Below are 24,029 nucleotides of genomic sequence, written 5' to 3'. Positions count from 1 at the left end.
ATGATGGTTAGCTGGAAGTCTTGATTAAACTACAAACTGCACCTTGCTTGGAGTTACATTGCATAGCAAGGAGTCTGCACGTGTACGTTTGGATGCATGTGCAAAGCTGCACTCTGATGGCTAATTTTTAAAGTGGGGGTAAGGGGATTGAGGGAGTAGGGGGGCAGATTCTAACGAATGCCTCCGCGTCGGTATAGTTGCATAAACCCAGGATCGACTAAAAAGAAACTGGGGCCGAACCGAGACAAGGTGGTTTACGTGCCGGTGAAAGTTTCCGTGTGTGCAACTGGACACAGGTCCTGTTCACGTTCGGCCGTGACAGATACACAGACCTGGGCAGGATGCAGTTTCACAGGGAACCCAGACACTCGCCGCACTCCCAGGAATGCCCGGAATCCTCTCCCCGCGTCGCGTCTCTGCCAGTCGAGGTGGAGCGGGGACCGCTCTCTGCTCCACCTTTACCGCTAGTGGTGGCGGTCACCGGGCTAAGGGAGACTGGGGAATTAATGGTCCGACCTGTCTCACCCCTGGGCGGTGGGCACGGGTCTATCCGCAGACCCCCCACTCCTCCCTCGCCCTCCTGCCAAGAGTCAGCTCCACAGAGTGAAACACGACTTATTTTAAGGCTAATTCTTAAATTGACTCCGTGGGTTAGAATTTGACGGGAAAAAAGGGTTAAATACCAAATGGGTGAAGGTGCAGTTTTGAACTGTCCGATTTTGTTGATTAAAGGGATCGGAGTCACTGTTCCCTGGATGGGTAGAGACACGAGTTATTTGGGGAGAGTTATGTCAGGAGGTTGTAAAGAGGTGTTATCGGATGTTACCGCCCTTAAACACTCCCTACTGATTTTCCCTGTTATTATGCATAAGATTTTCATGATTTTCCTTTAACAAAGCAACAGATTTTAAAACAAAGAATAATAGAAGGTACACAATCCGTCGGTCAAAATCTGTAAGAAAAAACCTGGGTTTAAATTTTGGATGTAGCTGTATATCTTTTCTTAGAACTGTTCTAGTGACAAATGTTGATTCATCTTTTTTCTTTACAGATGTTGATAGACCCGTTTCCCTTCCTGACCCCCATGTTAGCTGATATTGTTAACGGTTCCCTCTCCTCATCAAATCTGCCGTTATCACACCCCTCCTCAAAAAACCCACCCTTGACCCCTTTGTCCTTTCAAAGTATCACCCCATCTCCAACCTTCCTTTCCTCTCCAAACGTATTGTCGCCTCCCAAATCCGTGCCCATCTTTCCCACAACTCCATGTTTGAATCCTTCCAATCAGATTTCTGTCCCTGCCACAGCACTGAAACGGCCTTTATCAAAGTTACAAATGACATCCTGTGTGACTGTAACCGTGGTAAACTATCCCTCCTCATCCTTCTCAACATGTCTGCAGCCTTTGACATGGTTGACCACACCATCCTCCTCCAGCGCCTCTCCTCGTCGTCCAACTGGGTGGGACTGCCCTCGCCTGGTTCCATTCTTATCTATCCAGTCGTAGCCAGAGAATCACCTGCAATGGCTTTTCTTCCCGCTCCTGCACCTTTACCTCTGGTGTCCCCCAAGGATCTATCCTTGGCCCCCTCCTATTTCTCATCTACATGCTGCCCTCGGCGACATCATCCAAGAACACAATGTCAGGTTCAACATGTACGCTGATGACACCCAGCTCTACCTCCCTTGACCCCTTCACCATCTCTGATTTGTCACACTGCTTGTCCGACATCCAGAACTGGATGAGCAAAAATTTCCTCCAACTAAATATTGGGAAGACCGAAGTCATTGTCTTTGGCCCCTGCCACAAACTCCGTTCCCTAGCCACTGACTCCATCCCTCTCCCTGGCCACTGTCTGAGGCTGAACCAGACCGTTCACAAGCTTGGCATCCTATTTGACCCTGAGATGAGCTTCCGACCATATATCCGCTCTATCGTCAAGATCACCTACTTCCACCAGCATAACATTGCCCGTCCTTGCCGCTGCCTCAGCTCATTTGCTGCTGAAACCATCATCCATGCCTTTGTTATCTCTAGACTCGACTATTCCAATGCTCTCCTGGCTGGCCTCCCATCTTCCACCCTCCATAAACTTGAACTCATCCAAAACTCTGCTGCTCCTATCCTAACTCGCACCAAGTCCCGTTCACCCATTACCCCTGTGCTCGATGACCTATATTGACTCACGGCCTCGATTTTAAAATTCTCATCCTTGTTTTCAAATCCCTCCATGACCTCGCCCTTCCCTATCTCAGTAACCTCCTCCAGCCCTACAACCCTCCGAGATCTCTGCACTCCTCCAATTCTTGCCTCTTGCACAGCCACGATTTTAATCGCTCCATCATTGATGGCCATGCCTTCAGCAACCTATGCCCTAAGCTCTGGAATTCCCTCCCTAAACCTTTCCGCCTCTCTACCTCTCTTTCCTCCTTCAAGACCCTCCTTAAAACCCACCTCTTTGACCAAGCTTTTGGTCACCTGTCCTAATATCTCGTTATGTGGCTTGGTGTCAAATTTTGTTTGAAAATTGCTCCTGTGAAGCACCTTGGGACGTTTTACTATGTTAAAGACGCTATATAAATGCAAGTTGTTCTATTTTTCTAGTATTTTCTGTTCTTGTTTCTGATTTTCTGCATTTCCATCACTCTTCCTAATCAAAAATGTCATTCTTAACACTTGTCCTAAGTTGACAGGTCTACCATAATGGTGATCATATGTCTTCAGGGTCACTTTTAGTGACACTATTTTTTTTATTTCCAGATTTTAAAAAACTGTATTCAAATCTTCAAACTGCTATGGTGATAGTAGAGCTATTGGAGGAAGTGATGTGTCTCAGTACTTACATAGCAATTGCTTGATGATAAAAGACCAAGGTCTTTCTGGTTTGCCTTCTACCATCCTGGTTGTCGCATGATACAATGACAGTGGAGTTGTTGACAAATCGTAGCAAACAATCTCTATAAATTAATCTACAACGGACCCAGACATGAGGTGAGGAAACCTCTAGTAGTGGAAAGCTTTGGAAGCCATAGGTCCAAAATCACCTGTTCCTCCCAAGCATACTACACTTACCATATGTCATGACTCAAATAACTCATATGCTGTATCCCAAAATATTATTTTCTGAAAGTAATCTATCTAATTTGCATTTGAATGAATCAACACCATCTGCTTCCACCATCTCCCTATGGAGCCCGTTCCATAGATTGACCGTTCGCTCACTGAAATAATATTTCTGCAAATTAGTTTTGAATTCACCCCTCTTCAAGCACAGGCCATGTCCTCTGGTTCTACTCTTCTGGACAAGGTGAAACAGCCTGTCATGGTTTACATTATGTAGCCCTTTAGAATCCTAAAAACAGCAATCATATCACCTCTCAACCTTCTCTTTTCCAATGAGGACATGCCCAATTTACATAATTGCTTGTTATAATCCAATCATTCCATCCCCTCAATCATTCTGGTTGCCCTCTTCTGTATCCTCTCAATAGCTGCAATATCTTTTTTTGCAATGCGGTGACCAGAACTGTACATAATATTCTAAATGCAATCGCACCAATGATTTATAAAATGATTACCTCACTATTTTGGTTCTGTATTGATCTTTTACTAACATTTAATTTGCTTTGCTCACTGCCACTGAGCATTGTTGCAATAGCTTCAATTTAGTCAATCTCTTTCATTTTCCATACATATTATTTTCTTTCCATTTATGTAATAGTCTCTTAAAGCAGTCAGTGTATCTCCAACTGTCTCACCCCAATAGCGTGTCTGTCTGCCCCACTCCCATTGTCCGTTACCCCTCACTGGCCAAGGCTATACCTCACTAGTATGTGTCTGTGTCTTTTCCATCATTCTCTGTAAAGGGCTGTTTGACTAACCCCAGAGTTCCTTGGCAAGATTGTTTCTTCCAGGGTAGAGGCAATGTAAGGCTAGGCTATGAATGCACATGCTGAGACGGAGCAAACTTGTTCACCTCAGGGCAGGATCAGTTCAGGGGTGCACACATTTAGATGGGGCAACATTATTCACCCCAGAGCAAGGCCAGCAGAGGGTGCACACTTACACTCACATACAGGGCAGAGGCTATTCACTTCAGAGTGCACCAAGCTCAGATGTGAACAGGTCCAGAGGGTACAAGGCTATTGACCCCAGGACAAGTCAGTGTGGGGATGTGCATGCAAATCCCATGAAAGGGGTATACACTTCAGCCCTGGCCAGGGGTAGTATGGTGGCATGCATCCATCCAGAGAGAAGGGGTTTGAGGAGGGGGATAGTGTTGTCCACAATGAGTCCTCTGCCTCCACCCCCCCCCCTCCACCCACCTGCCGCACTAACATTTGGCTAGAAAGTGAAGCCTCAGAGTTTCAATTGAGATTTTTAACCTTTTGACAAGGTTAAGTAGGACAAGACACTTGCACAAACTGTGCAGCAAATGTGTTTGGCTTTGATAAACATTGTACGTTGTTTCCTAATCCTTATTTAAACTGATTGACGACTGCATGACGGTGCTCAGATATAACTAAAATCTAGCTGTATGTGGCCAATTATTAAAGGAAGAAATTACGTTAAAATATTTGTGTCTGTCCAGAAGACTTCGGGATGAATGTTTAGGTATGGGGCAATGGTACAGAAAGTCAGACATACAGGCTGTTCCACAAAATCTTGATGAAGCAGATCTCCTTTGGCTCCGTCTCTATTGCAACAGCCAAGGAAAAATGCACCGACGTCAAAAGCTATTTCCTGGAGCAGATTTTTCTCCAGTGACGTAAGGCACTAATGGAAAACCAAATAAGCATAGAAAAGAAATCGATTTTTTATATATTTGATTCTGCATAAATAGATATTAATGAGTTGCTTTGTTACACATTTTGTTGAAATACAGTGCTTTCACCTTTAAAGGAAAGTTACAATAACCATAAAGTTACTTGGTGATTAAGAAGTGCAATAAATGCATTCTCGACTCTATAGTATCGCATTAGACACAATAAAGTTACATGTTTCTGTTTGCACGACTGATATATCAAGTATATGTATTCGGAAGGCAAGTTCTGGTTTGAGACTGATGAATTTAGTTTGGACTCTCGGTGTGAAATGTCTGTCCCGAAGGTGAGACAGAGTCGAGGCTCCACTCCGCCACTAGTCCGCTCGAAATTAGATTACACACTTCCACCTAGTGGACAATTTGATAACAGCCCTCAAACCCTGGATCTGTTCATAACCGTTAGCAAACTAGATTCTTGGAGTATTAAACACATCTTTAATTTACTTGAGACACCTAATTTCATCGAAATGTTTTTTTAAAATCCTTTTCTTAAACCACGTTTCACATTCTTATTATAGAAGACCTCAAATACACGTATATTTTAACACATGTTGCCAAAGTGTGTTAAATGAAGTCTGTGTGTGCTGAACACGACTGTCTGGGTTAAGGCGAAAATACGGAGCAGGGGCTGAGCCTGGCTCGTATCTCTCGGTAATATTAGTTGAGTATTTTGGCTCCTGTCCACTGGAATCCGCCTAATTGCTCCCCTCGCTGGGGTCTGACCGCTCTCGAACTGTATCCCTCTTGTTGTGAGGTAACTGAATAAACACAAGCCCGCTTCCTCCCCGGCCGGCGGTGATTGGCAGAGGCTGAATGCGAGGAATGTGAGAGGGTATTTAAAGGAGCCGCACTCCAGCTCCACCGTAGGATCAATCTGAGGCACACACAGCTTCGGAGGGACAAGGGGGGCTGCTGAGAGACAGAGACAGAGACAGAGACAGAGACAGAGACAGAGTCTTTGGACAACCACATTACCAGATCTGCAGAAGGATCCGCTCCATTTGGGATTTGTCACTGGCATCTTTTACCTCTCGCGGAGCTATTACTGTTACACCGTTCATTTCGTTATCTGGAGACTGAAAGGCTTCTGTACCGGTCAGTGAAAGTGTTTGTGGCTCTAATAGCGCAACTTAGCAACTTAAATGTATTCTTTTTTTAAAAGAAAAAGTTTTGTTGTTGGAAACTATATGCAGCTAAAACAAAGTTTTCCCTCATATTTTTTTAATATCAGGTTGTAAGTCCCTCTTCTAAAATGATGTTACCACAAGGACTCTTTCTACTTTTAATGATCGTTGCCTGCCCGGCCAAGCGGATCCAAGGTGAGTTGTCTTTCCTTATTCCACACAAGTTATTTCTGAGCGTGTTTGACGGGCGGGCAGGTGACTCCTCGGAGCTCTCCTGCTATTGAGATGCCTTGATTGATTCAAGAATGATTCTGTACGGTTAAGTCTGTGCCCTCCTCCCTCCCTCCCTCCCTCGTCCTCTACCCTGCAGATTCCGGAGTGGATGGCGTGTTCGATCTGTTCGACATCACTGGGCTCACTCGCAAAAATGTTGGAGTGCACATGGTCCGAGGACCCGAGCCCAGCAGCCCGGCTTATAGGATCCTGAACGCCGACACCATCGCCCCGGCCTCGGATAACAGCTTCAGCGACCTGATCGACCACATCCAGCAGGAAAAGGGATTCATCTTCATGGCCACCCTGCGCCAGCTGAAGAAGAGCCGAGGGACCTTGGTGGCCATCGATACGCTGGAGGGGGCACGAGTCTTCGAGATCCTGTCCAACGGGAAAGCCAACACACTCGACCTGACCATCACCATCGAGGGCAAACAGAGCATGGTGTCCATCACCGATGCCCATCTAGCCAATGCCCACTGGAAGAACCTCACCCTGTTCGTGCAGGAGGATGTGGCCACTCTCTATGTGGGATGTGAGAAGGTCAATCAGGTGGAGCTGGAGGAAGCCATCCACAAAGTGCTGAAGAATGGCGACTACAAACTGAGACTGGCCAAAGGAGGAATGGGGCTCAGGAACAACTTCCAGGTATGAGACACAGAGGGAGAGGGGTGGGGGGGGAGAGTGACAGAGAGTCACAGATAGGGGAGGGGGAGAGAGAGACAGGGGGAGAGACAGACGAGGGGGGGGGGGAGAGAGAGAGAGAGCGAGAGACAGATGGGGGGGGGGAGGTGGAGAGAGAGAGAGACGAGGGGGGGGAAGAGAAAGAAAGAGAGAGAGAGACAGACAAGGGGGGTGGGTAGAGAGAGAGGAGGGGGAAAGAGGGAGGGAGAGAGAGAGACAGAGGAGGGAGGGAAAGAGGGAGGGAGACAGAGGAGGGAGGGAAAGAGGGAGGGGAGAGAGAGAGACAGGAGAGGAAGTGACGGGGGGAGAGAGACAGACAGACAGGGGGTGGGTAGAGAGAGAGAGGAAGGGGAGACAGGAGGGGGAGAGAGGGAGGGAGGGAGGGGGAGAGAGAGAGGGAGGGGGAGAGAGGGAGAGAAAGAGAGGGAAAGAGGAGAGGGAGAGAGGAGGGGAGAGGGAGAGAGGAGGAGAAAGAGAGAGAGGAGGGGGGAAGGAAGGGAGGGAGAGAGACAGAGAGAGACAGAGGAGGGGGGGAGAGAGAGAGGTGAGGAGGGGGGGGGAGAGAGAGAGAGAGAGAAAAGAGACAGACAGATGGAGGGGGGTGAGAGACCGACAGACAGACAGAGGGGGGGGGGAAGAGAGAGACAGACAGACAGACGGGGGGGGGAGAGAGAGAGAGACACAGACAGGGGGAGGGGGAGAGAGAGAGACAGAAAGAAAGGGGGAGGGGGAGAGAGAGACAGACAGACGGGAGGGGGGAGAGAGAGAGAGAGAGAGACAGACAGACGGGGGAGGGAGAGGGAGAGACAGATCGGGGAGGGAGAGAGACAGACGGGAGGAGGGGGAGGGAGAGACAGATGGGGGAGGGGGGGAGAGAGGAGAGAGAGAGAGAGACGGGGAGGGGGGGAGAGAGGAGAGAGAGATACAGAAAGACAGACAGGGGGAGGGGAGAAGAGAGTAAGAGAGAGACAGACAGACAGGGGGAGGGGAGAAGAGAGAGAGAGAGAGACAGACAGACAGGGGGAGGGGGAAGAGAGACAGACAGGCAGACGGGGAGGGAGAGAGAGTGAGACAGACAGAGGGAGGGAGGGAGAGAGAGAGTGAGACAGACAGGGGGAGGGAGGGAGAGAGTGAGACAGACAGGGGGAGGGAGGGAGAGAGAAAGTGAGACAGACAGGGGGAGGGAGGGAGAGAGAGAGTGAGACAGACAGGGGGAGGGAGGGAGAGAGAGAGTGAGACAGACAGGGGGAGGGAGGGAGAGAGAGAGTGAGACAGACAGGGGGAGGGAGAGAGAGAGTGAGACAGACAGGGAGAGGGAGGGAGAGAGAGAGTGAGACAGACAGGGGGAGGGAGGGAGAGAGAGAGTGAGACAGACAGGGGGAGGGAGGGAGAGAGAGAGTGAGACAGACAGGGGGAGGGAGGGAGAGAGAGAGTGAGACAGACAGGGGGAGGGAGGGAGAGAGAGAGTGAGACAGACAGGGGGAGGGAGGGAGAGAGAGAGTGAGACAGACAGGGGGAGGGAGGGAGAGAGAGAGTGAGACAGACAGGGGGAGGGAGGGAGAGAGAGTGAGACAGACAGAGGGAGGGGGAGAGAGAGAGAGAGACAGACGGGGAGGGAGGGAGAGAGAGAGAGAGAGAGAGAGACAGACAGGGGAGGGGGAGAAGAGAGAGAGACAGACAGGGGAGGGGGGAAGAGAGAGAGACAGACCGGGGAGGGGGGGAAGAGAGAGAGACGGGGAGGGGGAGGGGGGAGGGGGGAAGAGAGAGAGAGAGAGAGACACAGACAGGGGGAGGGGGGGAAGAGAGAGAGAGAGAGAGAGAGACAGACAGGGGAGGGGGAGAAGAGAGAGAGACAGACAGGGGAGGGGGGGAAGAGAGAGAGACAGACAGGGGAGGGGGGAAGAGAGAGAGACAGACCGGGGAGGGGGGGAAGAGAGAGAGACGGGGAGGGGGGATGAGAGAGAGACAGACAGGGGAGAGGGGAAGATAGAGAGAGAGAGAGAGAGAGAGAGAGACAGACAGACAGGGGGAGGGGGAAGAGAGAGAGAGACAGACAGGGGGAGGGGGGAAGAGATAGAGAGAGAGAGAGAGACACAGACAGGGGGAGGGGGGGAAGAGAGAGAGAGAGAGAGAGAGAGACACAGACAGGGGGAGGGGGGAAGAGAGAGAGAGACAGACAGGGGGAGGGGGGAAGAGAGAGAGAGACAGACAGGGGGAGGGGGGAAGAGAGAGAGAGAGACAGACAGGGGGAGGGGGGAAGAGAGAGAGAGAGACAGACAGGGGGAGGGGGGGAAGAGAGAGAGAGAGAGACAGACGGGGGAGGGGGGAAGAGAGAGAGAGACAGACAGACAGGGGGAGGGGGGAAGAGAGAGAGAGAGACAGACAGGGGGAAGGGGGAAGAGAGAGAGAGAGAGAGACAGACAGACAGACAGGGGGAGGGGGGGAAAAGAGAGAGAGACAGACAGGGGGAGGGGGGAAGAGAGAGAGAGAGAGAGACAGACAGACAAACAGACAGGGGGAGAGAGAGAGAGAGAGAGACAGACAGACAGACAGGGGGAGGGGGAAGAGAGAGAGAGAGACAGGGGGGAAGAGAGAGAGAGAGAGAGAGAGAGAGACAGACAGACAGGTGGGGGAAGAGAGACAGACAGACAGATGAGGGGGGGACGAGACACAGTGGGAGAGAGAGACACAGTGGGAGAGAGAGACACAGTGGGAGAGAGAGACACAGTGGGAGAGAGAGACACAGTGGGAGAGAGAGACACAGTGGGAGAGAGACAGACAGGGGGACAGAGAAAGAAAGAAGAAAGACTGAATGACAGTTGTTTTCATGTTGCTTGTAGTCCATTGAAATAGTTTGAAAATGCTTACCTGAATCATCATTATTTTTAAATGAATTAGTGGCAGAGAGATAACTTCATATAATGAACAGTAAGGGTGGTCGAAGTTCTCATATTTTCCGAAATAAAGACGTTAAGTTGTTGGATTTTACACTGACATGTTAAATAAAACAGAATGCAGTCGAAAAAGCTGGGTGGTTTGTGACTTGGGCTTTGAAGCAGCTCCAATGGCGTCTGTTCCTTCTCTCTTCACACAGGGGGTCCTGCAGAATGTGCGCTTTGTGTTTGGGACCAATATGGAAACCATCCTGCTGAACAAGGGCTGCTACAGCTGTAAGTATTGCACACAGATCTGTCCAGTTAAATCCTTCAATGAGTGCCGCCTGTACAAGCGTTGCCAACACCCCTGCTATGCAGCAACACATTGAATTACAGTGGTGCCGTTTTACCCTACGGTTTAGCATGAACTGGCACAATGCAAACATAATAAAAAGGCATAGCAGCAAGTCAGTGAGCCGCATCAAAGACTGACCCAACCATTCAGCTATGGGCTGGCATTTAATGTCTAGTCAGCGATCGCTAGGGGGTTTTATTTATGAAACGTCCTCAAGGGTAGTCACTGAGCCATGTGTTTTGTTTGGGAACCTGTGCTTGGGACGGAATCACAACTGATGCAGCAACACCCACTGACTAAATGCATGATTGAAGCACAGGTAATGAATTTAGGTGGTTGGGGAGGGCTGATGTTTGCATTCCATGCAGCTTTTCTGTTAAGAGTTTTAAAAACAATTAACACTGCGCGTTGAAGTAAATATAACTCACCTCTGTTTTACTTACCCGCCTTCTTGCTGAAACATTTGAGAATGTACTGCGTTAACTGGTGGCTTCATGAACTTGCTCCTCTTTTCCAGCCACTCGTGGCATCGTCTCTTTACCAAATGGGGGCTCTGAAAGCCCAGCGATCAGGACCAGTTTTTATGGTCACAAAACCAAGGATCTTCAGACGGTCTGTGGCATCTCCTGTGAGGAACTGTCCAACATGTTCACTGAGCTCCAAGCTCTCAGGTCTATGGTCACTCAGTTGGTTGACAACGTCCAAAAAGTGGTAAGGAAATTTTTAAAAATTAAGCATTTTATAAGTTACCTTTTTAAAGTCTGAAGCATACTATAACCAACTATCATTGCCTCCTCTTCTAGACTGCAGAAAATGAACTGATTGCAAAAACGATTGGAATTAAACATATAGGAGGATGTGTTCACAACGGCATGATCTACAAAGACAAGGACCAATGGAAAGTGGACAACTGCACAGACTGCACTTGTCAGGTAAAAGCCTGCAACACTTGATCCAAGCTGAAATTTAACTTGTTTTTCTAAATGCAATTATAGCAGAGATTTTAGGAGATGTAACATTTTAACAGCCACTTGAAAAGTTGTACCATTTTTGAAAACTGACATTGTTCCAAGGCAACATTCAGATTGAAATCTGCTGGTCTGGCAGTAGTCAACTGTTGCTCCAAAGTAGTAGCTGGAACCACTGCCAATGCTGCACAATAGCAAAAAAAAATCTATAACTTTGGGTATTAGGACTATTTATATGTGGTGAGCAGACTATTGTTAGTTTTATTGCCCTGTAATATTTGAGTATCTGTAGGGGAATACTTCCCCAGGTAATATTCTCGGGGGACAGGCCTGTGCCAAATATGAGCTGGACCAAACCTAAAGAAACTGACTACTGTGAAACTACATTAAAAGCTTTTTCCAAAAAAAAGCGAAAGCCAGAATCTTTGTATTTCTATCAGGGATTAAATTTGAACATAACAGAAGGGTTCCTGTGTTGCCGAATAACGCTGTAAGTTGCCAAAATATGTGGGATGGTCATATAACATTTAACTAATCGGACGCATGATTTCCAAACAATCTCTTTAAAGAATAGTAAGTTCTGCACTTCTGCTTCCGAACTGTTAAAAAAACTTCCACTGCAGTTCCTAAAGTAATAAGGGTTTTCTGTTTCCTCACTATCACATGACACCATTCAGCCTCCAGCACCTACTAGTTGCAGGCCAAAGTGAACCAACCTACAGGTTTGGAGGGGAAAAAAAAAATCCCACTTTAACCAGCTGGTATCATTATCTTGGTTTTGCCATAGTGCTCTGCAAATGGCATTGTTGTCAGACATATGTTCACAAACTCATGCTATCCCTAAAGTTGCTTGCTCACATTTTTTTTTTCTTTTTCTTTTCAGTCATCAGTCACCTTTTGCCAAAGGATTTCCTGCCCTACTGTATCCTGTGCCGATGCTGTAGTCCCGGATGGGGAATGCTGCGCCCGATGTCCATGTATGTCCTAATGATACTAATCTAAATTATATGAAACATACAACTGAAGAGCTGATAGATACAAGTGCAGGGAACAGGGAGGGTGCTACAGTGAGAGGCACCATTAAGGGCAAACTATTGAGTGATTGATGTTGGCATGCAGGTAATAGATTGCCAACTTATATATCCTGTGGAAAGAGTGGCCCTTTATGGGGGAGATGAACAGTTTTAAAAAAGATGTAAGATTTCTATAAAATGTCAGAATAGGCCACAAATAACGAGCATTGAAATTCCCATTAAATTAAAGGTCTTTTCTCTTCTTGTGGAATTTATTGGATCAAGTTGGAAACCATTTAGGAAACGTTGCCCATAAGTATTTCTACAGTGGCATCCCTGGAAAACCCCATCAGAAAACAGAGTATAGAAGCTGCAGAGGTTTGAAACATAGAAAGCAAAATAACTAGAATTTAAAAATTCTTATTGATACAATATCCACATTCTGAAAACCATAATAAGCATGGCAAATCCCCTACTTATCCGGCCAAGGTGATAAGAGATTGGTCGTCGCTTGATGTTTTGATGTGGATTTGTCGTTTGTCACAAACTAAGAAAAATAAGGGTTGAAAGTCTAGATGCGAATTGAAAGATAGCAGACATCACCCAAGGACTGTTTATGGGCGTTAACAGTTGCCAGGAGCAAGTGTATTTGCCAAAAACATGTACAGACTCTTATCATGTGGTTAGTTTACATTTTAAGCATTGTTTGAGGACATTCCATAGCACAAGGTGAAACGAATCTTTCATTTCTGCTGACATATGCTTAATTTCCTACAGCAATTCCAAATGAATCTGAGGCTGGCTGGTCTCCGTGGTCTGAATGGACACATTGTTCTGTCACCTGTGGAATTGGAACCCAGCAGCGAGGCCGCTCCTGCGATCGGATTAATAACGACTGTCATGGGACCTCTGTTCAGACTCGCAGTTGCCATTTAGAAGAATGTGACAAGAGATGTGAGTTTCCCCCCCCATCCCCTCTCTTCACTTGCATGTGCCAAGGCAATAAGATAGTGGCATTTAATTTTACATATCAGCAAACCTGCCCTCGCAGGTGCATAGTTATGTTTCTTCCATTTCACACAAGCGCGAACCCCAGCTAACCAAGCTAAGCCAGTTCAAGGCAATTATTGTTTCACAAAGTAAACTGAGTCCACTTCAGTCACGTCTCCACTGTGGAAAATGTCTACTGACAATCTCACAGTTAGAGAGTTGGAATAAAAGTGACCAAAACCAGGTAAATATACTGCTAAAAAATGGATAGCAAAAGTATAACTACAATGACGCTAAGCTTGCTTAACTTGCACCTACTTGGAATGCTGGTTTAATTCTTGAGTTTAGTCCACTCACCACTGAACTGTGTAAAAGCGAGTAGCCTACTTGTCTAACAGTGTTCCACGAAACAATGGTTCCTAATATTTTCCTCATGTTCCAGTCAAGCAAGATGGTGGTTGGAGTTATTGGTCTCCTTGGTCGTCATGCTCGGTGAGCTGTGGAGCTGGGGTGATCACACGCATCCGCCTGTGTAACTCGCCAATGCCACAAATGGGTGGCAAAGAGTGTGTGGGAACGAAGAGGGAAACTGAAAAATGTGAACAGGACCCATGCCCAAGTGAGTATTTACTTAGTGACAGGATCTTGCACATACATACTTATTTATCAAACCGCATTCCTAGCAAAAGCTGAAAATGAAATCTTAAAAGGTGTGATTGGTGCAAGGTCCTCAAAGTATTTCATTCCATTTTTCAGTTGATGGAAACTGGGGTGTCTGGTCACCGTGGAACTCTTGTACCATCACCTGTGGGGGAGGAATTCAGAAACGTACACGTCTTTGTGACAGTCCAGCACCTAAGTACGAGGGCAAAAACTGTGTGGGTGAATCTCGGGAGACTCAGCTGTGCAACAAACTGGAGTGCCCAATTGGTAAGTTTAAATATTTTCATAGTGTCTACAGTTTAATAACATTTTTAATGGAACAGTTTTTTTCTTGTTGCAACTATGTGTCTTTTGTGTATGTCCTACAACACTTTAATCAGCACAAAGTCAATGGCTTATGTGTAAATCATCCATATTACAGATGGATGTCTATCAAATCCATGCTTTGCTCACAGCAAATGTACCAGCTTCCCAGATGGCACCTGGAAGTGTGGTTCCTGCCCTCGTGGTTACAGAGGAGATGGGATTCACTGTGAGGACATTAATGAGGTGAGTATTTACTCACTGACAGTCAGTACTGACTGTGGAATGAAATGTACATTTTTCTACACTAGATTCTAGTTCTATATATCAATTCTTTTTAAATCTCTTGCAGTGCACAGATGTGCCTGACACCTGCTTTCAAGTCAACGGAGAGCACAGGTGTGAAAACACAGAGCCAGGTTACAACTGTCTGCCCTGCCCACCACGCTACACTGGCCATCAACCATTTGGCAGAGGTATCGAGGAGGCTACAAAGAACAAGCAGGTGAAGTTAAATTATTAACTGGTCCACACTCTTGTTGCCAAAAAAAAAGGTTAATGTGATATTTGCAATTTAAACAGTGACCCATTTTGCTGTCAGGCAAGTCACACTACAATACAAATCTGTCTGTGGCAAGATGTCTGAAATATTGGATACTGAGGCTGTGATTAACTGTTTATTAGAAATTCAAGTGATAAAACTAATTTGTTTTGGTTGATATAGGTCTGTGAGCCACGTAACCCCTGCAAAGACGGGACACACAACTGCAACAAACACGCCAAGTGTATTTACCTTGGTATCTTCAGTGACCAGATGTTCCGCTGTGAATGCAGGCCTGGTTTTGCCGGCAATGGCATCATCTGTGGAGAAGATACTGACCTGGATGGTTGGCCAAATGAAGACCTCACCTGCGTAGCCAACGCTACTTACCACTGTAAAAAGGTAAGCTCTCATTGCTTTGAAATTAGGAGCTGCCTAACTTTTTTTATCATCTCAAATTCATTACCAAGTGAGCGTAGTCTTAGATTAATGAAGGTGTTTCGGTTTAAGTATGTGATGGGTTGCTGTCATCTAACACAGAGCCTTTACAATAAAGACAACATATGTATACCCTTAGGAGAAATGAAATATTGATGTAGTGCACATTCAGTACAAACATATAAAGTTAAGCAAAATATCAAATATGGAATTAACTTGTCAGTTTATGGTGTAATAAATCTGTATTGAGAGGCAAAAGACAGGGTGTGGTTTGTATAAGACATTTCTTTCCGATACTGTCCTTTATTACAAACCTCTGTTCTGCTTGGATGTGCAAACCTGACATTTTTTGTTAGACTGCTGGCTTTTAAAGTGGAATCAAAGAGAAAATGTCTTAAAGCATGAATTCTTGCAGCAGTTTCATTCTGTGAAATTAAATTGACAGGTCTTTGAACATTGTTATAATACACAGCTAAAATACAAACCCTCCCTTTTTGATTTATAGGATAACTGCCCATTCCTCCCCAACTCTGGACAAGAAGACCACGATAAAGATGGAACTGGTGATGCCTGTGATAATGATGATGATAATGATGGCATTCCAGATGAGAGGGTAAGTTGTGAGAGAAAGATCTTGTACTCCACGTCATTCTGCAAGTGCAGACAATGCTAACAGAAAGCACATTCCGACCTATGACATTAATTGAGAGAGAAAAAACCTCACTGCTACAGAATGAAGGCAAGATTCATTGGGAGCTCTGTAACCTGTACACATTGCACATAGCTGGCAAAACCGTCTGGGCCTTGTCTCGGGTACCTGAGAAACCGACTTGCAGAATGCAATACCATTCAAAGGGAGCTTTCCTCTGACTCTACCCTTTGTGTTTTCATACCCACATGCACATTAGAAGATTCCGTGAGACAGAGAGAGCTTCAGCAAGCAAACACTATCTTCTGAGATTCTGTTCCAGCAATCTAACACCTAGGTGTCCATATCTGTCCCTCTAGATTTCAGTTGAATAATAGGGGAGTTTGAAAGAACATCTTTCCAAATTAAATACAGTCCACTTCATAAAATAAAGTGAACATTGTACTTTTATTCATTTTATTTAAAACTTGTATTTCCATCTAATTGTCTGACAACTTACTCTTCAGGACAATTGCCCATTCCTGTTTAATCCTCGCCAATATGACTATGATCGGGACGATGTTGGAGATCGCTGTGACAACTGCCCTTACGACCATAACCCTGATCAGACAGACACTGACTCAAACGGAGAGGGAGATGCCTGTGCCATAGATATTGATGGAGATGGTAAGAATGCTCTATTTGCAACATAAAGACTGCAAATAATCATATCTCGACACTGGTAGTAAAGGCTTAGAATCATAGACTCTGACAGCACAGTAATAGGCCATTTGGCCCACAGTGCCATGCCACCTTGTTGAAAGAGCTATCCAATTAGTCCCACTCCCCTGCTCTTTCCCCATAGCTCTGCACATTTGTCTTTTTCAAGTATTTATCCAATTCCGTTTTGAAAGTTACTATTAAATCTGCTTCCACCGACCTATCAGGCAGTGCATTCCAGATTATAACAACTTGCTGCGTAAATACATTTTTCCTCATCTCTCCTCTGGTTCTTTTGGCAATTATCTTAAATCTGTGTCCTCTGGCTACCGACTCTCTTGCCAGTGGAAACAGTTTCTCCTTATTTACTCTCTCAAAACCCCTCATAATTTTGAACACCTATTAAATCTCCTCTTAACCTTCTGTGCTCTTAGAACAATCCCAGCTTCTCTAATCTCTTCCCCTTAATCTTCACTGATTTAACGAGAACAATCCCAGCTACTCTGGTCTCTTCACCCAATTTATTACTATACAATTAGTGCGTCAATGGAAAGTAGATAATAGCAGAAACCTGGTGAAAGAAGGTTTACTCTAAAGTCCCACATTTTTCTGAATAATATTGCTACTAATGTTTCTGCTTTCCAGGAATTCTAAATGAGAAGGACAACTGCCCCTATGTGTACAACGTTGACCAGAGGGATACAGATTTAGATGGTGTTGGTGATCAGTGTGATAACTGCCCACTAGAAAACAATCCAGATCAAGTAAGTATTTTTCATTTTTGTTTAAATGCCCAATAACGCCCACCAACAAAAGCACAACTGTAATATTAGATTAAGAATATTTTAAATTTATCATTCAAAATCGCAAAACTGCTTGGATATCTGAAGAAGCACAGACATTCTGTAAATAATGAATCAGTGAAGGTATTTAAGTAACCTGAACTAAGGTTGTTCATGGAAAGTAAGAAAAAGTGGTCCTTTAATCAATGCGCATTGCCAGTAAATATGTGATTATTAAATTTCTGTCATGTTGCTGGGTTAACTTGTACTCTGTCTGAATTAATAGTGGATAAACTTGTCAATAAGATTTTTGATTAGAATGAATCCCACCCCTGAGAATACAAGATTAAGTCATAGCATAATATCAGGCTCTGTCTGGAGAGCTTTGGATGACAGCCATGTAATCATCACAGATCTGAGCTTTAAATTGTTTAGGTTTTACACACCAAATCAATCAACATTGTTATATATCAACTGTAAAATAAGGAGACGAAGTGTTCAGCATAATTATATTGCTGGGAATATGAGCAGTATAAAAGGCAGAATCTATTGGCCCCAGTCAATATAATTGTAGCAGTATAATGATACCAGCTTGTAGAGTCAGTAGTCAGCCTAATAGACTTTGTGTATCCAGCTGCGCAGATGTTGCAGCAAGATCAGAGCAGCACAATCCTGTACCTGTTCCAAATATACATGGATTCAGTTTAGGCTTGCAAAAAGGAATGTTTAATGTGTAATTCATTATTACCTTTGGTAATATCTACATTTGATTATTCAGAACACTGATACATATTCCAAACTGTGACCTATGGATTAATGTTTGTGTTACCTAATTTCAGGCTGATTCAGATTCTGACCTTGTGGGAGATAAATGTGATAACAACCAGGATATCGATGAGGATGGTCACCAGAACAATCTGGATAACTGCCCCTACATCCCCAATTCCAACCAGGCGGATCATGACAAGGATGGGAAGGGCGATGCCTGTGATCACGACGATGATAATGATGGTATCCCTGATGAGAAGGACAACTGTAGGTTGAAATTCAACCCCGACCAAATTGATTCTGATGGTAAGAAAATAAGAAATCTATGCTAGTACTATGATTATTAGCTACTTCAATATAAATTGGAACAAAAGTACAAATAATGATTGAAACTAATGGCAAAAATATTTAGTTAAGTTTTCAGTACTTTGACTGAAGATACATCACTTCTCTTTCATTCAGGTGATGGCCGAGGTGATGCTTGTAAGGATGATTTTGACGGGGACAATATCTTGGATATCTATGATGTTTGTCCTGAAAACTTTGAAATCACCGAGACCGACTTCCGCAAATTCCAGATGGTACCATTGGATCCAACAGGAACATCCCAAATTGACCCCAACTGGGTGGTCAGACATAAAGGCAAAGAGTTGGTACAGACTGTTAATTGTGACCCTGGCATTGCTGTAGGTGAGTGGGTGTATACAGTACACAAATGTAAAAAAAGTGGTAAATCATCAGACTGTGGCTGAGAAATTCGATTTGTGCCCAAAACAAGTGCAAAGTCAGCAGGGCAATGGCTCCTCGCACCAATCTGTGCCGGCCTGAGGCTGGAGCCAAATTCACCTTCGGGCTTCACTCAGATGCCACTGGCGTGCTGTGGGGAGGGCAGAAAATCGGCCAGCTCTCACTTGGAGTTGGCCGGAAGATCAGGTCTGGGGGGGACCTCAAAATCACCAGCAGCAGGCTCGAGTTTGTTTGTGGGCTCTGGGGGCCCACAAAAATGAAAATTAAAAACGTTCTTTGGTCATTTTTTGACTGGTCTCCAGCGGTCCCTTTAAGGCTGGTTGGGCTGCTCAACACCTGGTACAACTGGGTGGAGCTTGCACGGCGTGAGCTCTACCCATTTCTACCTAAATTTTGCAATTGGGGTCCTACAACTGGCATTGGACCCCGATTTGCATGTTTGAGCAGCCTTATGCCTGTTTAAGGCGGCCAGACTGCTCGCCTATTTAGAAGCCTCCCTGGATATTGCATGAGTTGAACCTTGGGCATCAAAGAGGCAGTTGAGTTGCCCCCCCAATCCCTGCGATTTTTTGACTGCTGGCTGCCCATTTCTCAGGTGCAAAATGAGCGGCTGTGAGTTGAATTTCTTCCCTTATACGTTTTGCTAAGAATTGCAATCAGCCTGTTTACTTTAGGGACATGGGAATAAAGTTCAAAAAAGGTAGTGATGTCACAGCCATCATTCTCGAGTAGTTCTTTATATCGCCAGTCAAATTTTCAACCCATGTCTATTGAGATGTTCAGCTTGTAATGCTCAACGGTCCGAGTAAAATTTTCAGTGATTAACATTTGATCTTTTAGGTCAGAAGTTAGCCTACATTAAACAGAAGTGATGTAAAATTTGCCGATATAAAAAGTATATTAATATTATTCATAGGTTCTACAGACAAGAGGATTCAGTATTCACTTTCCTGATGTAGGTGATTGACATGATTGTAAACTAATTTAAAAAAAAAGTGAGATTGTGTGCTCTATTAGCTAAGACATTACTGAGGTAACTTGTAAAGTATTTGTTCCTGAATGAACCTAACCATCTTATATAGATAATATAAATGTGGTTAACACCATTCGAATTACTGCAAGTGAAAATGCTTCATTAATAAAGGCCCTTGATTTTTTTTTTCTTTGATAGGATACGATGAATTCAATGCTGTGGACTTCAGTGGTACATTCTTCATCAATACTGAACGAGATGATGACTATGCTGGATTTGTATTTGGCTACCAGTCTAGCAGCCGCTTCTATGTGGTAATGTGGAAGCAGATCACACAGACTTATTGGCACGAATCACCAACCAAAGCACAGGGATATGCAGGACTCTCTATCAAAGTGGTGAACTCTACAACTGGTCCAGGAGAGCACTTGCGTAATGCACTCTGGCACACTGGGAATACAGCTGGACAAGTACGAGAACTTTCTGTGTAGAGCTTTAACGTTGTGCTGACACAAAATAAATGTTTTGCACCACACACATTAGACAGATGAAGTGACATTTGAGTCACATATCATGGGTACAGCTTATAGTAAGGCTACTGTGAAAATCAATAATCCTTCCAAGAGATTATGTTTATGAAACTAAAGCAGGGAAATGTAACATAATGAAAGGATAAGGATTAGAACAGTTATTACAAAGTATCTATCAATACAGAATAAATTATTTTTACCTAACAAGGTTAAACCTTTTGTTAGGAACAGGAGTAGGCCATTCAGCCCCTCGAGCCTGTTCCGCCATTCAATTAGATCTTGACTGATCTGTTAGGAACAAAGGAATTGCGAGACGAGAAAAGACCAAGGTCCATTTAGTTCAGTTTCTACCATTCTGGTAGTCGCATGATATAATGATAATGGAGTTGTTGCAATCAATCTCTACCAACAGCAACAAACTACAGCAGACCCAGAAATGCGATGTGGAAAACTGCAGCGGTGGAGAGCTTTGGGAACAATAGGTCCAAAGTCACCTACTTTCTCCCAAGCATGCTACACTTACCACTCTGTGCTGTTCAACTCTCTAATGCTTAATATTGATTAAGAGAGCACTAAATAACTTAAAATGTATTGATATTTGCAGCTAGGAATGGCCTAATCAGAGAATGTCGGGGTTTTTTTTCAAATACATTAAACCTCTGTAGACACAGTATAAGTAAAACTACTGTTAGACCAGCTTTTGTATTTTGTCATTCTAAGGAAAGAATTAAGTGTTGAATTTATTTTCTTCATCTGTTAGGTTCAAACTTTGTGGCATGATCCTCGTAACATTGGTTGGAAGGACAGGGCTGCTTACAGATGGCAGTTAACCCACAGACCCAAGACTGGATTCATCAGGTAGTTATCTCACAGCCTATGCTTTGTTCTTCTCCATTATTGATAATACATCATTTTACTTTAAACATAACTTGAAGAGATTGGTTGTTGAATCACAATAATGAATTGTAGATTGAGTTGCTTTGGACGGTGAAGAACTCTGCAGTTAAGTTTTCTTGTATCTGATTATTTGTTATTCTTATTACAGAGTTGTAATGTATGAGGGGAAAAAGATTATGGCAGACTCTGGGGCCATCTATGACAAGACCTATGCTGGTGGACGATTGGGTCTCTTTGTCTTCTCTCAAGAAATGGTTTACTTCTCTGATCTCAAATATGAGTGTAGAGGTAAGGGTTGTGCTATTACTGTTTGAAAAACAAATTGCAGCTCACTGCCAGATTTCATAAATAGTATTAATCTTTAATATGCTAGACGTATGTGTGTTCCTTGTTAATTCAGCATGGCAACAGTTAACTGAAAATAGATATTTCCTGTAAAAGTTAATATTATTAAATCCTTTTTGTGAATGAGAACACTTTGTCATTTTCATAAAAGCTAGGGATCTATGCAGACCTGAGAATATGATGGTATTGCATTAGAGCCGGGGTCTTCCTGGTTTAGACTGTGACTGACTTTGTTATCTTCTTTTCACAGATTCATAATGTCAGCATTCCTGGATGTGGAAATGTTTAAAAGCTGGTGTTGCACCTTTCTATTTTCTTGGAACAAGTCCTGGGACCATTGTTTCCTTCTTCCTTGTTTTCCCTTTTATTTGTGGAATTAAAAGCACACGACCTGCATCAGCTGATAAAACTCACTGGATGTTATCAACATAAAATATCAACATAAGTCTGCAAGGAAATGATTCCCTATATCACAACTGACTATAGTCACTTGTTTTTGCTTCTGACAAATGCAAATCGCGATCACATAAAAATACCTCTGTTACATCTGGAATGAGCTTTACTCAGCAAGTCGTTAGTCATTCCAATCCTACTACATCTCTTAGCTGGAGGTCCCATGGAAGGAGATTGCACACGGTTAATGAGACCATCTCTGCTGTGGACTGTTGTTCTAAAAAAAAATAAGGGCCTTTTTTGGTGAAAAGACAACTACCTGAGGTTTAAATGAACAGCATAAAAAGAATTAACAGAAGGGTGGGGAGAAGAATTGTAGGATCTTTCCTGTATGTGAAAAATATCTGAAAGAAACCATGGAGGAACTGTTACTTTTTTTGTACTGAACCTTATTTGTTTCTTTGTCAATAAATTAATATTACTTACATAAAAGTACAAATACTAGCAGCATTAGCTAGTTGATTCCCTGTAAAGTGAAAATCCAATTTCCACCCCCTACCCCTGCCCCCCCCTGCAAATAAGCCAGCGCTCCAGATATGTGCTGACCAAAGTAAGCCAGAGGCTGGAAAATGTATCTTCAGGTCCTGTTGACAAGGAGAATAGTGGAAGATCACACATAGCCATGGTTCCCATAGGACAGCACTGCAATCAACTGGTGCTTTTATTCCAAATGAAGCTAGCCTGAAAATAGCAAGTAAGTTAGAAGAGAAGCCAAAGCGCACTCTCTTCAGCACCTATGCTGGCCTCCATGGACAGGGCATTTGCTTTGAATACTATGGTTAAAAAAGGCACAAGCAGACAGTTGAAAAAGACTGCTCTTTAATGTTTGCCAAAATGGCAAATTGTTCTGCCTGTAGATAATAAAAAAAACAATTTTTAATGTCGTAAATTATTTATTTTCTTATCCTGGATGATATAAGATTGAAGTACACTTTAAAAAGAAAAGGCGGCAGACTATCCATGAGAGTTTATCACTAGTCTTTGTGTGCATTGTAAGATTGTAAATACAGTGATTATTTATTGATGCTAGCTAGATTAGGATTTTTTTTTTTGTTTGAAAGTTCTGTCCTACTTGTTGTTTGAAAAGGGCAGCCCATGGTGAAGCTGAAAGTGGGGGACTCTTTTGAGTCTGTAATCAGTGTATTTCTTGCAGGACAGTGGGCCTTAGGATGCAGTTCTCTTCATTCTGCTTAACAGAGTAGCCCTTTTTTAGAAGAGCCTAGAAGCTGTTTTTTTTTTCTTCAACCGCTTGTGCCCTTGGTACACGTGGCTCTATATCTTTTCCAAAAAGTGAAAAAGGTGAAACTTCTCTATGTACAAATATTACCTCATTGTTGTATGATCGATAAGAACCTTTGGATCAAGCAGCAGAAAACCTTGCTCACGTGTCTAAAGTCTCTCGAAGCTACTGTAGTATAAAAAACGCTGTGTACATAGTCAAAAATTTATTTTTGCAGAAGAAAAATGTATTGCCCCAGTAAGGATACGGCATTGAAAACAACGGGTTTTCTCATGCTGCCTGGTGTTTTTTTTCTCCCCAACTTCTTGTATGTCATTGCTCTTTTTTTAAAAAAAAGTTTGTATAAATTATTGAGTTTCTCAGTTGCAACTTGTAACATTAAGCAGGTAAACAAATCTCATTATTTTGTAGATAAGCTATTTAAGTAATTTATCTGGAAATGCTACCTAGAGTTAGTGTTTCTGACTGTATGAAACCTTTTTGCACACTGAATTGAAAATGTCGCTTTTTTACATACTGTTTTTATCATTAGCAGTTGCTTTTTTTTGTACACCTCTCTAACCATTTTACATTTAAAGCTGTTCAAGTCATACAGTGCTGTTTGTAACAAACATGAAATGACAATAAAACGTATAGAAACCTATTCCAACTAGGCTGCAGCTTCCATTCCTTCTGTAATAATTGACACACCATTCAAGACTGAAGACACTTCATGAGCTAGCCACTTGCTGAATGCATCCACAGGTCGACATCCCAGTTCCCATTACATCAGAATACAACGTGATCATCTCAATGCCACTTAGTAAATTTAAAAATACATTTTTCATCTGGCACCAAGCTGTTTACTTAATGAGGTGGCTGACATGTAATGGGTTGGAAAATGGACATTTCT

The 24,029-nt window shown here is 43.9% G+C and overlaps 1 protein-coding gene across 1 annotated transcript; it reads left to right on the top strand.

Annotated features, from left to right (window-relative positions):
* Positions 1–5,684: 5,684 nt before the first annotated feature.
* Positions 5,685–23,780, top strand: thbs1b (thrombospondin 1b). The gene is made up of 22 exons (XM_067991358.1): positions 5,685–5,921; positions 6,058–6,145; positions 6,321–6,871; positions 10,002–10,077; positions 10,656–10,849; positions 10,942–11,070; positions 11,990–12,083; positions 12,897–13,073; positions 13,552–13,728; positions 13,866–14,039; positions 14,194–14,321; positions 14,428–14,580; positions 14,800–15,018; positions 15,560–15,667; positions 16,210–16,369; positions 17,048–17,166; positions 18,024–18,258; positions 18,415–18,642; positions 19,871–20,142; positions 20,963–21,060; positions 21,248–21,387; positions 21,695–23,780. Exons 2-22 carry the CDS (start codon positions 6,079–6,081, stop codon positions 21,700–21,702), a joined length of 3,507 nt encoding a protein of 1,168 aa, XP_067847459.1. The 5' UTR covers positions 5,685–5,921; positions 6,058–6,078; the 3' UTR covers positions 21,703–23,780.
* Positions 23,781–24,029: the final 249 nt, after the last annotated feature.

Source organism: Heptranchias perlo, chromosome 10 (assembly GCF_035084215.1).
Source record: "Heptranchias perlo isolate sHepPer1 chromosome 10, sHepPer1.hap1, whole genome shotgun sequence".
In the NCBI taxonomy this organism is placed as follows: Eukaryota; Metazoa; Chordata; class Chondrichthyes; order Hexanchiformes; family Hexanchidae; genus Heptranchias; species Heptranchias perlo.
Note: the sequence above shows the minus strand (reverse complement) of the source record. Positions and strands in the feature narration are given on the sequence as shown.